We start from the raw sequence: 16,431 nt of genomic DNA, 5'->3' as shown, positions 1-16,431 counted from the left end.
TTCAGGGTGCAAGACATCCGATTCAGAGAAGGATGGTCCGATTGCTGCTTAAAACACCGGCCTGTGACTTAGAAGCGTCAGTGTAAAACTCTACGCACGAGTACTTCGACTGAAGTTCTATGAAACGCATTCGAATATGTGCCTCTGGAGCGTGTTTTCTCACCTTTACGAATGATGTATCGCATTCTACAAGCTGCCACTGCCACAGCGGCAATGGCTTCGCTGGGACCATCAGGTTATGTTCTAGAACTAGAACACCCATTTCCTCAGAAAGCTTTCTTACGCGCAAACATAAGGGTTCTCTAGCTGCTTGTCGGTTAATAACCCTTTCGCTGTCACGGACGTACCGGTACGTCATCGCGCTTCCCCCCCCCCATAGTGTCACTGACGTACCGGTACGTTCTCTATCGTGCGTTAAAAATTTCGCGCCTGAGCGCAAAGCTGGCGCTCCTGAACTGGCCACGCCATCTGTTGACTCTTTCTACAAGTTCGTATTTTCGCCCCGACCTGTGTTAATACATGTATTGAAGAGTACGGTGCGACTGCCACTCCCCCCTCTCTTTGCTGGGTGGCGCGGTGGCTCCGCGTTCGCTGGATCATGCGTCGCGCGCGTGTGGTTATGGGTTCAAGGGTTGTTCTGCCATCTCCGCTGGCTTGAAGGTTTTTATTTTTCTTCTGTTGGTGTGTCTGCTACGGCGCGTCAAGTTCAGGCGCGCTCGCCCGTTGCCTCTCCGAAAAGAGTGACTCGATTGCTGCTTTCGCTCTCTCGCCGCACCCTCGCTTCCGACTTGCAGCAGTAAACGTAAAGCCCTTCGAACTTTGTTTTAGCCTTTTTCCATCTCCCTCTGTCTTCTTGATCACACAACGTCCCATTTCTCTCCGTTGTGCGGCGACTGAAAGCGCATCCTCCCTGCGCGCGGTTACTTTCGGATGGCTGAGCGGCATGGGACCTTCGTCCGCTGATAGGGGCGGTGGCTCTTCCGATTCAGAATACGAGCCGAGCTCAGGTTTGGACTCGGACAGTCTCATGCAAGGAAGAGATGAGTTCCGCATCGTCAGATTCGGATGTTGAACGGATGTTATAGTCAGGCTGATGATGATGATAATGGCTACTAACAAGAGCTGCAGAACACTGAAATGTGCATATTGCATTGACTATGTTATTTGTATACCAATCATAATCAAAAATAAATTGCTATGTACATTCCCTGTTATGCTCGTTCCCTGAAACCAAGCCGACACTGGGGGTGCGTCACGGCCAGAAAGGTCCGACAGCGAAAGGGTTAAAGAGCGTTGCACATGTCGCATCATTTCTGGCTACATAAGAGGGATGGTCGCGGTTTGTGTTAACTTTCAGAAAGTACATGAAACTAGAGTACAACCTCTGAAGATGAAGCGACCACTCATTCGCCTCAAGTGGAGACTCTCTAAAGAACTTGTCCTGAAGGCACCGATCGCCAAACGCATACAGAGGTGATGTACAGGGTCAGATTGATAAGCTATGGCCCCATAGTCTAAGCATGTACATATGAGACTTTTGTACAAGTTCATCGGACACTTCCTGTCGCTGCCCCATGTTGCACACGATAAAATTTTAAGAGGGTTATTTGTTTTTAGACATTTCTCTTCCAGGTGCTTTATTTGTGGAATGAAGGTTAGTTTTGAGTCTAATATGACGACTAAAAGTTTGTGTGGTCTGGCAAATGGTATGGGCCGGCTATGTAGTTCTATATTGAGCTCTGCAAATAAGCCTCTTTTTCATGTGAAAAGGACACATGAAACGAGGGTTCAGTTCAAAGCCGTTTTCTTCTGACCATTTAGATACTTTGTTCAAGCCAAGCTGAACATGTTGCTCACAAATAGCAAGGTTACATGACTTGAAACCTAATTGTATGCAATTTACGTATACCGAATAAAACATACTCTGCGGTATGAATAAGTGCAAGGAATTCATTTTGATGATAAAAAGGATACAGCTTAATACACCACCTTGCAGCACCCCAGTTTCTTTTGTAAATGGCCTGGTTAGAGCATTGCCAACCCTAACATGAAATGTACGGTGTGACAAATAACTTTCGGTTCCATTAAGCATATTGCCTCGAATACCCATTTCTGAGAGGTCTCGTAAAATGCCTTATCGCCAAGTTGTACCATATGCCTTTTCCATGTGTACGAAAACAGAAAGAAAGGACTGCTTATGGATAAAGGCGTCGCGAATGTTTGCTTCAATGTGCACAAGATGGTCTGTAGCCAACCAGCCCTCCCTGAATCTGCAGTGATAAGGTCAAGCATTTTGCTCGATTCAAGGAAATGTAAAAGACAACGATTTATCATTTTCTCAAAGAGTTTACATAAGCAACTTGTGAGTGCTATTGGATGGGGGTTAACCTGTTTTAAAGACTGGTGCTACAATAGCTTGTTTCCATAAGGATGGAAGGTATCCAGCAGCCCAAATAGAGTTGAAAAGTGCCAGTAGTTTCGCCTGTGTGTTGGTGTGTAGGTTTTTAATCATGTCAAACACGATTCTGTCAGCTCCTGGCACAGAACTCGTCCCTACGCTCAGGGCAGCTTTCAGCTCGGTGGTAACGATTTCAACGGCAGTGGAAACAATGGTGTGAACACCCATTGAGTGTTTCTGCATTTTAAAAGATCTGGCTTCTTCAAAGTCTGCAGTGGCTTCATCCTTATTGCTGCAGTTTCATAATAGGGCACACACACCACTACCCAACACCCCCCGCCAGCCGATGCACCTGAGGCACATTTAGGTCAGTTGTTCTCAAATGGGGGTTCAGGAGACCCACGCCTGCAAGAGAGAGAGAGAAAGAGAGAGAAAATATTGCAGGTGTGGCCACTGCAAGCCTTGAGGCATTCTGGGTGGCCACTCCATGCGATGGCTGTAAAGCTTTTGTTGCAGTTTTCTACGACATGTGCATGCGAGTGTGCCTTTTCCAGGCTTGCATACTTCATAGGCAAATACAAAAACAGGTTGAATGTGGCTGCAGATATGCAACTCTGCTTAAGCGTGATCGCACCATTCAATCTGGACAAGCTGTCCAGATTGAATTTTCTTGGCACTTTTGTTTGACCATTCTTTGCCAAGGAGCAATAAAAGGCACCTGTTTCAAGCTGCACATTGTGTTAATTTATACCCCCTTTCCTCGCTGCAAAAGGTCTCGCATCACTTGCAGTGGCCCACAAGGGGTCCCCGACACAACCATGGCTGTAAACCACTGAGTAAGGTTATTAAGTTAGAAGTTAGGTTAAGTTAGAGTAGGTTCAGTGAGGCTGGGCTAGGTTAGGTTGGGCTGGGTTGGGCTGGGCTAGGGTCAGGTTAGGTATTAATTAGGTTAGGTTACATTCTTCAGAGAGTGCAAAAGACAGCAGTATGCAAGAAAATGTTTGGCTGCCCAATCAATATACAGCATGCCTCACCCAAGTTTCTCTTCGTGTGTGTTAAGTCTATTGTGGTCACAGGAATAAAATTTATCACACTTTTGGTCCAATTTTATGTTTGACTGTACGAACCTGAGGATCCAAACTATTCATAACTATTAAAAAATGTACATTCTCAAATACCAATTATTTGTTTCAAACACAGAATCAAATAGGGGATTATTTTATTTCTGTTGCTTTTCTTAAGGGGAAGAAGAAGAAGAGCCGAGCGGCGTAGACGTGCTTCGTTCGCATGGGCTCTGTCGACTTTCATTATTCTTTTAAGAAATTCACATCGGAGGACCGAAGTCTTTGTCGGACAACCTTCGTGAAGTCATCTGGTACCCCCTTGAGAAGTTTGAAGACCGTGAGTGCATATTATTTTGCGCTCTTGGACTTTGAAGTTCTCGGGGGTGGCGCAGCCGTGTTAAGCCTGACGCCGCCGTACGTAGCAGCGCGGAGGTAGGCGAGGTGCTCCGCCGCGTTTGCCGCCGCTCGCTTGCTACGATTACTCGACACTCACTATGGCGCACATTGCTGGATCCCAGCCGGCCGCTTCTACTTCTACTGGAGGGAGTGGAGGTGGAGTTGTTGCTACAGCCCCACCCGCCCCCGGTGCTATTGTTCGAGCTGCCGCCGGGCCTTCGTCGCAAGAAACTACAGCCATGGACTTCCAAGGCATCTCAGAAGATCGCCATGACGACCCTGCCATTATGGAAGAGGACCTTTCTCAAGGGACGCCATCGGAATGTCCTTATTCCAATTGGTCTTTACACCTCAAGCGAAGAACGAAGAAGAAGCTCGCCAGAGGCGAGCAAGTGTGCGTGGCAGGCAGGGTGATCTCTCCGCTATCGCCATCCTCTGCCACCGCGTTATCATCATCATCTTACGCAGCTGCAGGCGCTGGGGCATCAAAGAAGCCTTCTTTTAAGAAGAGGCGACGACTCCCCCCACTGCCACGTAGCGACTTCAAAATCATCATTCGACCAAAGAAAGGCCTTCAGATGAAGAGTTTCAGCAACCACCAAAAATCTAAAGCCGTCTCGGCCGCCTGCGGAGGGAAAGTTGACGATTCGCATTTTATCGTGCGCTTGAGACCCGGTTCCAACATAATTATTGTGAGCACCCCAGATCAGGAGGCCGCTGATATGGCACGCAAGATCACGCGGATTGTGCTGGGCGGCAACCTTTGCGAAGTCAACTCTTACGTTGCGGCACCGGACGGAGTGGCCCGGGGCGTCATTCATGGAATCGACCTTGATACCCTGCCCGAGGAGCTTATGACTCACCTAAGAGTGAGGACCCAAGGCGTGGAAATCGTGCAGGCCCGCATGCTGGGAAAGACCAAGACGGCCGTGATCACATTCAGCTCTCACGTAGTTCCACGATACGTCTACTACTACGGAGGGGAGACCGAGTGCCACCCCTACAAGCCCACAAAACAAATCTGCTATGTGCACCAGCGCATCGGACACCGATCGGACGTTTGTCCTACCCCGAACATCAAAATCTGCCTCGCTTGCGGGACGCACGACCCGACGGACGACCACGAGTGCTCGCTCAAGTGCGCCGTCTGCGGTGAAGCCCACGCCACCAGGTCTCACGAGTGCAAGCAAAAGCTAAAAAACAGCACTACCACCAAAAAGCATCCTCCGCCCGGAAAGAGGAAGGAAGACGGCGACAATGATGGAGGAAGGCCAAGGCGAAGCCGCCTGCGGTGGTTCAGCTCGGAATCCTCGGCGAGCCGCTCAAGGTCCCGGGCCCAGTCCAGGTCAAGGTCCCGGTCCCGGTCCCGATCCCGGTCCCGATTCCGCTCGGAGTGGCCAAAGCTAGGAGAGAAGCAAGAGCAGCGGCAGCCTTCTACCTCGACATCCACGTCGAAGCAGAAGAACCAATCGGGCAAGAAGAATCAAGCCAACAACAACAAGGTGAGCCGGAATCAGTCTAGTACCTCCTCCGCTCAAAATACCAGTGAAAATAGTAAATGCTCCCCAGAATGTACGCGCATCAGGGAAGAAAATAAAATACTCAAGGCTCAGGTTAACGACCTAAACCAACGCATGCAACGCTTAGAAGCGTTGCTAAGCAAAATAAGCAACAATACACAGGCAGGGCCACAAAGCGGAACAATAGGCCACCAGCCCACCATCTCCATTCCTGCCCCCTCAAGAACCACCACGCCCTCATCGCTCCCCGGTGCGGCCTCGGCAGCGGCAGGCCAGTCAGGTGTAGTCACCCTCGAAGGTATTTATGCTACGATACAACAGATGGTTTACCAGATGGGCGAATTAAACAATAAAGTCAAGGAGAACACACTAAGCCATGAAGACCTTGAAAGAAGAATACGGAAGGTTGAGTTTGGCTCGCGCATGCGGGTCGACGACGAGAGCAGCAACCCACGCACTAAGGCGTACAGGCGCATAAACAACATGGGTGACGTCAGGGACGCCGACAACTGTGACGGAGGTGCCATGAACGTCAGCAATGGCTAACACCACACGCAGCGCGCCCGAACACCTCGAGATCTGGCAGTGGAATTGTCGCTCTTTCAACAAGAAGGCAAGTTCACTCCAACTTTTCATCCGAAATCACCTACATCCCCCCCCGACGTCATCTGCCTTCAGGAGGTCGGGAACCAGCTGATCAGGCTACGGGGTTACTACGTAATTAAACACGCGGGATCACCGAAGGTCGCGGTTTTAGTTCACAAAACGGTGACGGCCATGGGACAACATTATCAACATCATGACATTAATCATGTGCTAGTGGAAGTCCTCCCGCAGAAGAGTGGTAGACGTAGCACTTTCATCCTGAATTTGTACAGTCCACCGAGGGCTCAAAAAGACGACTTCCGCAACATCATTTACGAGAGCGTTAGAGCCGCTGGCTGCAACTAGCTGGTAGTAGTGGGAGACATGAACGCTAGACGCACGACTTGGGGCTACCAACAAGACACGCAAAAGGGGAGGTCGCTCCTCGATGCGGTTGACCAAATGGGCCTCGAATTAATAACCAACCTCCTCCAACCAACCCGAGTAGGCAACAGTGTAAGTCGAGACACGTTACCGGACCTGTCATTTGTCAAGAACGTAAGGGAATACTCATGGGCGCACCTGGGCGAAACATTGGGCAGCGATCACTACATCCTCAGCATCTCGGTATCCACGCCGAAACTCAAGAGAACAATTGGCGAAATTAGGCTTACGGACTGGGATGCATTCAGGCAGTACCCCCCGCCCGAAAACAGTATAACGGACATAGCGAAATGGATGCAGCACCTCCGGGACGCCCACATCCAAACCACTAAAACCATCCAGCGCACGGTCAAGACGCCCGAAGTCGACCGCCGGCTCTTACACCTGTGGGAAGCCCGTGAGGGCCTCCTCAAACGGTGGAAGCGACAGCGGTTAAATCGGAAGCTACGGCTACGAATGGAGAAAATAACAGACGAAGCCAGAAATTACGCAAACGAGCTGACGCAGCAAAACTGGGTACAGTTTTGCACCTCGCTCAAGGGTACCCTGAGTACGGCGCAGACGTGGGCCATCCTACGTTGCCTGATCGAGCCCGACAAGGCGAAATCGACAACCAGTCGGACGTTCCTAGAAATCGCTAACAAGTTCCCCGGAAATGACCAGGATCTGATTGACACCCTAAAAACAAGATACCTGGGTAGCGACCCCATACAACCCTGCCTCCTAAAATATGAAGGTGAACCAAGACCAGAACTGGACGCTCCCATCACGGAGGAAGAGGTGTATGCCGCGGCACGAGCCTCACAGCGCAACACTGCTCCCGGAGTTGACAAAATCACCAATGCCATGATTAGAAACCTGAGCCCGATGCACATCCAGGACATGACCGACTACCTAAACGAGGAACTCTGGAGCAAGGGCCACGTACCGAATGAGTGGAAACACGCGGAAATCGTGACCATTCCCAAACACGGCAAAAAGCCCACGATCGACGCCCTGCGTCCCATCTCGCTGACTTCGTGCCTCGGCAAGCTGTACGAGAGGGTCATCGAAACCCGCCTCCAACATTACATAGAGGACGGTGACCTCTTCCCGCACACCATGCTTGGCTTCAGGCCGGGACTTTCTGCGCAAGATGCGTTCCTAATCCTAAGGGAAGAAGTTCTCAAGGGCATACCGAAGGGAGGAGAACACCTCCTGCTCGCACTCGACCTAAAAGGGGCCTTCGATAACATCTCTCACGAGGCCATTCTCAAGGGACTGAACGACATCAGCTGCGGGGAGTGCATCTTTAATTACGTTAAATCGTTCTTGATGGGCCGGACGGCAACCATCGGAATAGGCCAGACTCGATCGGATACGATCGACGTGCCGAACAAAGGAACACCGCTAGGGGCGATAATCTCCCCGATTCTATTCAACGTCGCGATGCTAGCGCTGACCAAAGAGCTGCGGAAGATCCCCGACCTAGGTTACGCCCTGTACGCAGACGACATCACGCTCTGGGCCACCAAGGGCTCCCTAGCGCGAAAAGAGGCGACCCTTCAAGAGGCCGCGATGGCCATGGAGAGATTTGCGGCAGCGAGCGGGATGCGTTGTGCGCCCGAAAAGTCCGAGGTGATCCGGGTGCACAGAGGAGGAATCTACAAGTTTCCCGGCCCTATCGACCTCTATCTTGAGGGCCAGAAGATCACGGAAGGCAATAAGACTAGGATTCAGGGTTTTTGGCTCCAGAGCAACCTGAAAGCCTCCCACACCATCCAAACCCTAAGGTCTGCCACCAACCAGATCTCGCGGATTATAAAACGAATTACAAGAAGCCGCAAGGGCATGCAAGAAGAGGACACGCTTCGCCTCGTCCAGGCTCTGGTGATCAGCAGAATAACGTATAGCATGCCGTATCACTATCACTCGCTAAACAAACGCGACCAACAACAAGTCGATGCCATCATCAGTGGCGCGTACAAAACGGCCCTGGGTCTCCCTGTCAGCACCTCAAACGAGAAGTTAGCGACCCTTGGGATCCACAACACCTTCGCTGAGCTGTCGGACGCGGTTATGGCTTCGCAAAAGACCAGACTACAGAAGACGGCGGCGGGCAGAGCCATCCTCCACCGGACCGGAACGGCAACGGAGCTCCGTGCCCTGGATGGGCAACGATCACTCCCGCCTGAGGTCAGAGGCAAGATCAAGGCGAACCCGATACCGAAGCACATGAGCCATGAACTCCATGAAGGACGACGCAAGGCTCGCGTCAACAGACAGCGCCGACAATTCAAGGGTGACCCGTACGTAACGTACGTGGACGTGGCGGCGTACCCTGTAGGGGCCTCTTTGCGGTAGCCGCCGTGAACGGGAGAGACAACTCCTTGAACCTCGCGGCCTCCATAAGGGCAGAGACCCCAGCTGCGGCTGAAACCATAGCCGCGGCGCTGGTAATAAAGCAAGAAGACAGGGTAGGCAGGGAAGTCCATGTCGTTACCGACTCGCAACAGGCCTGCCGTAACTTCACCAACGGACGAACACCGCTGCTGGCGGCTCAGATTCTAGGCCCGAGGCTGCAAGAATACCACCAAATCACGTGGACGCCGGGCCACTCGGGTCTGGAGGGGAACGAAAGGGCGAACGCCCTAGCTCGAGCGCTAATCAACCGAGCGGGACAAGACAAATCGTCTCATCAATCCCCACCCTTTACCTTCATGCCCCTGCCATCCAATTACTGCGACCGACTCGAGATTCAGCGACTCAACTGCAGGATTTATCCTCCGCCTCACAGAAAGCTCAGCACTGAAGATGCCGTAGCTCTCCGACTTATTCAGACAAACACATTTCCAAACCTACACAGATACAGTAAAATGTTCCCACATACATATCGCGGCATCTGCCCCTGGTGCGGCGACACACACCCTACACTCTTTCACATCTCGTGGGGGTGCAGGGGCAAACCTCAACACTTAAAGACGCCTAGCCCATCATTTGAGCGGTGGGAGGTACAGCTGACCGGCGATACCCTGGCAGGACAAGAAGCTCTTGTCCAGCAAGTACGTCGAGCAGCCATGGCCAGTGGAGTACTGGAATGAGGACACCACCCACTCGACCTCAAGCTCAACCACCTCGATGGTTCGAATAAATGTTTTTTTCTCTCTCTCGCTCTTTATTTCTGTTCCAACGTTTTCAGAATATTCACACACAACTAAAAGCAATGCATTGTTCAGATGAACAACCTATCACTATTAAAAAAAAGTGCCCCTGCAATTCACTACAAGCAGTTCTACAGCTGCCATAGCCGCTACATTCACACCGATGACAAATAAATAGTAATGCCATTACAGTTAAATAATTAATAATTCAGATTGACACACAGTCCACAACTTTCCAGCATGAGGATGTCCCTAATTACAAAAAAGAAGAAAAAGAAAATTCAGCGCTATTGCGAGTGTGACTGCACCAACAGAACTGCAGTTTTTCATATCTTTTTGTCATCAAACTTGCGTGGCTGACCAAATTGTCAACCCTGTAGTGCTGCGGAGAATGTGCGCAATATGTAACGTACCACTGCAACAAAAACAAGCAGCCACTGGGATGGCAGTAAGCCAGCAGTGCTGTGGACAAAAATGACAGCATGCACAGGGCAGACCCGCAGTCTTTGGTAGACATGTCAGTGGGTCAATTTTATTTTCTTTAAAGCTACAGTGAGCCGCAGTGACTGCGCAGTGCCAACCTTCAATGGGCTTTCATCCAGGAGAGCATTATCGCTGCAGTTTAATAGTACTGCAAATTAATGCAAGCACAGCACATTAACACATTGCCACCCCCGTCCCATTTTTTTTAATGTACCCACATTTTTTCTGGTAAGTCAGTCAGTCAGTCTGGTGCATCAAAGTCCTAATATGAAATTGTTCATTATTTGTACTCCACCTGTTATGTAACACCCGTGATAAAGGGGCCTTTAAGGAAATAAACTGACCTGACCTGACCTGCAGTAGCATTGCAAGGATGCTACAGCTGCGCACTGTGGCTAAATGAGTCAGAGCCAATCACCCTCTCCCCACCCCCTTACCCTGATGCCTCGCCGACGCGACTGATGCACCTGAGACAAGTTCAGAGGTCCTTTGTAAAGGTTAGATACGGTTAGCTTACTCGTTTGGTCTTACCTCGGCAGGCAGGTGCTTGAGTGAATGGCAGCTCGCTGGGAATGCTGCGAGGGCACGGAAGGCCCCTCCCCGCACCACTGCGGCAGCCTCTGAGGCCATGGCCAGTCGCCAGAGGCGACCTGCAGTGTCCTGTTCGTAGCGTTCGTACTCCACTGTAGGCACTGACACCATGGGCACCACGGACATCAGCTCACACACAGCACGCACCACCAGCGGCCTGCGAGGGTGATACACGAGGGTACTCTATCGCAACTGCAGATGGCTAACACTTGACCCCATCGGTGAGGGTGCTCACTGGCAGCAACAACGAACATTTAAAATGAATGCCAAACAGACAGTCTTCACTGTCTGAATTAATACTGCCAGAAAAGACATACAAAATACAAAAAAAGGACACAAGTAGCACCAACAATTATTTTCTTATTTTGCAGGAAGACAACATGTATCTACAGGTATCACACGTGCCCAGGTAAAATTTCACAGAAAAAGTAACCCCATTCGCAACTACTTTACCTTCCGCAATGGCTGTGCAGTTCTGCTGCTGAATGAGAACCAAACCCACAACCTCATGGTTGCGGGTTGGATTCCCGTGTGCTATAGAAAAGCACTAGTGTACTCTGCACTAGTGTACCTGTTCAAGAACACCAAATGGTCAAACCCAATCAAGAGTACTCAATACAGGCTCCATCATAGCCCATTCATAGAGAAAGAAATTCAAGAAGAGGGGAAACTTGGCGAAAAGTCGCAACAGGAAACGCCTCACGCCTAGTGTTCACCCTATCTGTCAGCTGACGCGAGCATTGGAAAAAAACAAAGAATGTGAAACGAACTTGCAATGTTTTGATTTTTTTCACTCTTTTACACTAAAAACAAAAAAGTTTTGTGTATAAATGAACTTATACCTTGTGGCTCATTTTTCTTGTGCTGCCTAGAAACAAGCTAATGGCATGCCAGACGCGCCAGATGCATGCGTCATGTGCCAAACACACCACCAAAGCGAGCGAGGCCGGCTGTGCATGTGAAGTTCACCTGTCCGGCAACCCGTCTCTTTTGGATGGAGCGTGTTTGTCAAGCTTCCGGCGTATTCTTGCGCTCCTTCTGCACTTGGCACCACTACACTATTGAACTACAGTAAAAGCTCGTTCATTCACAACTCGTTCATTCCCAAATTTCGAATAATTCTAAGTAGCCACCGTGATCCATCCAACAATGTATTGAAAGCAATATGTAATGCATCCCGCTAATTCACACTGAAATCCGCACCGCCACCGATAATTCAAACTCCGCGTCATTGTGGATGGGGAGAATGCTAGTGCGCGGAAGCACATTGGCGACGATCATCACCGCACAGCTTTGCTCTTTCCATCTGCGGCCGTCTGTTGCAGGTCGGTTCTCTCTTTCTCTCAAGACTTTCAATATAAAAGCACGAAGACAACACTGTGTTGTGAGAGGTGAAGGGTAACCAAAACAAGATCGAGCTGGTGGGTGATGGCAGAATACGATGCCTACATAGCCGCCAGAGTGTGTGGGGATGCGCGACTCTCACGCATCCCCTGATATGCTGTTTTCCCGCACGGCTCGCGTGGCCTGGCGCCCGCGGCGGTCAGAGTGGTACAAGCGCGGTGCGAGAGATGGCGCGACTGTCGCGCCGCGGCGGGGTTACTCGGGCGCCGAGAGACAAGGCGCGTCCTCTTTGGGTTCGGGAAGCAAGCGGGACGGACGTGCCGTACTGCGCCGACCCATGCTTCTGCGAGACCGTCTTGCGTGGCCGCCTTGGACACCGTTGGCGTGACTGTACACGCGAACGACCAGGCGTTGGGATCCACCATGGGGCGAACATATTCGCTCGCTTTGCGGTCGCGGTGAGTCGGACTTCTAGATTTGACGCGCGCCCATCGGCATGTTTTGGGGATAGCAACTCGGCTAGCAGGCACTGATCTATGAAAGGTGCAATAAATGCCCTTGTGACTGTTTGCACTACTGTGTTGTCGTTCCTTTGTCCCAAGAGTACGGAGGAGAACCCCCGTATCTCCCACAAGTGACACATTTATTTATTTATTTTTATTTATTTAGAACATACTGCAGGCCTACAGTAGGCCCAAGCAGGAGGGGCGAGTATATAATATATGCAAAAAGAACAGGATTAGCAAAATTGAAAAATGTTAAATACAAGTTGTAACACAAAATACAGCAATAAATACAAGGCTCAGATGCAAAATACAAAAAGTAAACATAGAAATAAATGGCTCTCAAATTAAATGCTGTGAAGAAAACATTGAGTCAAAAGAACCAGCTCTGGTTAAAAGATCTGGCGGACACCTGTTCCACTCCTCAATGGTGCGTGGAAAACATGACGCTCACTTCGAGAAGCCTACATGCGGGATACCTATTATTGCCTATTAAAAGCATACAGTATGCTTCCAACTGCGCTATGCCCCACACACTGTGAACAGATAGGTCGAGATGGTTGTTAATGTGAAAGCATTAAATGGCTCATGAGGCAGAAAATCTGGCATTGGCGGTATGACCACACAATCGTACAAAAAGTCTACAAACCCCCAACCTTTGGTGGGAGTCGAACCCACAACCTTGCGTTGTGGCGTAATGTCTAAGCATCGCACGGTGGTCGCAATTCTTTCGCATCCATCCATGTAGGGATAACTAAGTGCCCCTTGAATTTTGCATAGGGTTGGCAGCAATGGCTGTGAATGCGGCATGCAATGACTTGGGAGGAGATTCGCTGATGCCGTAATAGAAAACAAAGTGTGCACTAGCATTCTCAGGCGAGATGGGCAGGCGAGCACTGCGGAGAAGCTGCTGTGGCAGGTGGCCACAGTTTTTGATAGCGTGCGCCTCGTGCCTTTTCCTTTTACATGGGCTCTAGCAGCCACAAAACATATCATATGGTCACAATATGGCGATGTACTGAAAGTTGCTGCTGAAAGATCGTGTTTTGCAGGAACGTATGAACCGATAACTATGAAGTGCAACTTTATTGAGTAACTTTTGTATTGCCATTTGTCGGGCGTGTTGGCAAACTGACATTGAAAGCATATTTAGCGCCAGCGAACAAGGACAGAAGGGAGACGACACCACAATGCGCTAACTTCAACAACTTTATTTTCAGGAAACAACCGCCTATTTAACCCATGTACAGTGGTGCCACATCACCCAAATTTTTTACCCATTAAAAAGTCGTCTCCTTACCTAACAAGTCGACTCAAGGGGCACTAACACACATATCACTATTCTGACAGATAGCCTCAGCCTCCACAATCTCTCGCACATCTTTATCTTTCTGCTTCGCAAGAACGCAGCAGGACCCATACACTGGCACACAGCCACATTTCTGACAGTGAGTTGACAGATGACCGTATTGCTTATTTCTCACATTTAGACTATGTTCTCGTAACCAGTCATTAAGACACCTTCCTGTCTCCACTGTGCATGGGTTAAATGAGTGGTTGTTTCCTGAAAATAAAGTTGTTGAAGTTAGCGCATTGTGGTATCATCTCCCTTCTGTCCTTGTTCGCTGGCGCTAAATATGCCTTCAATCACTTTTTGTGTTCTCGATTGCCAACGATGGTGTCAGGAAATCATATGTAATGGGGTCATATCAACGAGGCTTTACTGTGAGTGGGAGTCCAAAACATCAGATTCGGTAGAAATTAGCTACCCGTATCAGATGGGCACATTTAGTGGCACTTCGAGCAGGTGCACCTTACCGTTCGTGCCACTGACAGGATGTCAGATGGAAAGGCTTAGGGATGCTTTGCTGTACAACACACTTTCCAGCAAGTGCATCCGTCAAAGTGCATAGCCTCGATAGCGGCACCTCAAAGATAAGGTACATACTCGGTGCAAGGGCAGCATTACTACTCAAACTACTTATTTTGTGTGCGTGATTTCAAAGTGTAGCAACTAATCCTGCTTGTGGTAATGCCATCCTACCTTTGCCAAGAAAGTCACCTCTTTTCTTTAAGCACCGGCTCTTTGCCATTCTCTGCACCTCCAAACACGCGGCACATCGAACAGGTATTGAATACGATACTGTCCTGGTTTTGCCCGTGGCAAACGATAATGTCATTTAGCAAAGATCACATAAATTAACAAATATATAATTTGCCGACTGATTTACCGATCAACATTGCTGTCAATTCTAAGTAAGACTTTCTTGTCTAGCACTACACTCTCTCAAAGTGTAACTAAATTTGCTCGCACGATTGACTTTGTTCCGCAAGAGGCTAAATAAGGTTGTCAGCACATTACAAATTAAATTAAAATTAATATTCCGGGGTTTTACATGCCAAAACCATGATATGATTATGAGGCATGCTGCAGTAACAGACTGCGGATTAATTCTGACTGCCTAGGGTTTTTTAAGTCACATCTAAATCGAATTACTCGCTTTAAAATGCGGACACAATGGCAGGGAATGGAACCCACGGCTGCTTCCTTAGCAGCACAATGCCATAGCCACTAAGCCACCTGGGCAGGGTTGTCGACACATTCCTGTACACGTATGCCACCTGGTCAGTCTATATCTCAACCATTGCCATGCTGTCGCTACAGACCGAGGAAAGTATGGTTAATGCAGGCACTAAATATCCATGCCCTGCCAACATAAGCAAGGGTCAACCAAGGTCTGACAGCGCAATGATCATGGGTGTCTTTGCAGCAGTCATTGTGTGGCACTGTTCACTGGCGGCTATTCTTACGGTTCACTACCGCTTAGTTATTTCTTAGCACAGACGTCAAAGATGGTGCAGGCGTCCTAAAGCTGCTTGATGATTCTTAATGACAAAAATTTCATATAGCAGTCAGTGAAGCCATCCGGGACCATGCCACTATTGTTGGGGACGGCCGAGCGGGTCCGCTGAGGGAATGGCACGCCGACAGCACTGCCCCAGGACACCAACAAACACCAATCACATGCAGCAGGAGACTGACTGCTCCTGCCCAGGTACTCGCTCTATTTCAACAAACCAACATAGGCGCCCTGGCGCCATCTATGCTTAGCGTGGTACACTACAGCTATATCATGTATAAAGAAACAAACGCTAGACACAACAAATGCTTACGACAAACTGCAATGTAGCTTTTACAAATCAGTGGCACGGTTTGCCCCACGGTTTAGGCTTAAGCATAATAGCCTTAGGCCTGCACCCGGGATAGGCTATAGCCTATAGGCTAAGTTCTGTTTTGAGGCAGCATTCGTGACCTATCAAAACGACACACTGCTCTTTCTGCTTAGCTGGGTGGCAGAATATGTCTACAATTGTGCAGGCAGAAACCAAATTAGTAAATGGCACTCGAAATTTCATCTGTCCTTATACGTCTAGGGGCAAATGCTGGTGCCACGAAACTGTACAAATCATCAAGCATGTGCCTATCAGTGTACTTGGGTTTGGCTGTATTTACCTTGAGCATGTCATAGTCAAGGAAAGGAGGACATACCGGTTGTCTTTCCACAGTTTGGGCACAATTGAGGAGAGTGTTGTCTTCACATTCACCACCTGCAGAGCAACAAGCACATGCTAATGTGGTATGAAAGAGAGTACAACCCCTTTCCAGAGATACTGCAGTGCCATTTTAGTCATAATAAAATGCAAGCCTGCATTACACCTGCTCTCACCTCATCTTCAAGGGTTCCAAACGACAATTGCATGCACTTCTGCCTCTCCCACTGCCCAATTATTTTGACTGTAAACCATTTTCCTACAAGGACTCTTCACAGTCCTGCATTCAAGAAGAGGTAAATAAAGATACAGTCAAACCTCAATATAATAAACACGAATATGATAAATAATCGCAAATAGCACAAATTGGACAGAAACATAGAAGGCACACATTTCTAGAAACTGAATTTC

The 16,431-nt window shown here is 49.2% G+C and overlaps 1 protein-coding gene across 4 annotated transcripts in view; it reads right to left on the bottom strand.

The window, feature by feature from the left end:
* The window catches only part of LOC126524404 (focadhesin), a 392,101-nt gene that overhangs the window by 187,539 nt on the left and 188,131 nt on the right, over positions 1 to 16,431 (bottom strand). For all 4 annotated transcript variants that reach the window (XM_050172727.3, XM_050172728.3, XM_055067287.2 and 1 more), the window contains 2 exons: positions 16,019 to 16,077; positions 10,562 to 10,778 (listed from right to left, as the gene is read on the bottom strand). In XM_050172727.3, the coding sequence (XP_050028684.1) occupies positions 10,562 to 10,778; positions 16,019 to 16,077 (276 nt within the window). The remainder of the gene's footprint in view (positions 1 to 10,561; positions 10,779 to 16,018; positions 16,078 to 16,431) is intronic.

This window comes from Dermacentor andersoni, chromosome 3 (assembly GCF_023375885.2).
Source record: "Dermacentor andersoni chromosome 3, qqDerAnde1_hic_scaffold, whole genome shotgun sequence".
NCBI lineage: Eukaryota > Metazoa > Arthropoda > Arachnida > Ixodida > Ixodidae > Dermacentor > Dermacentor andersoni.
This window is presented reverse-complemented; position numbering and strand designations above follow the sequence as displayed.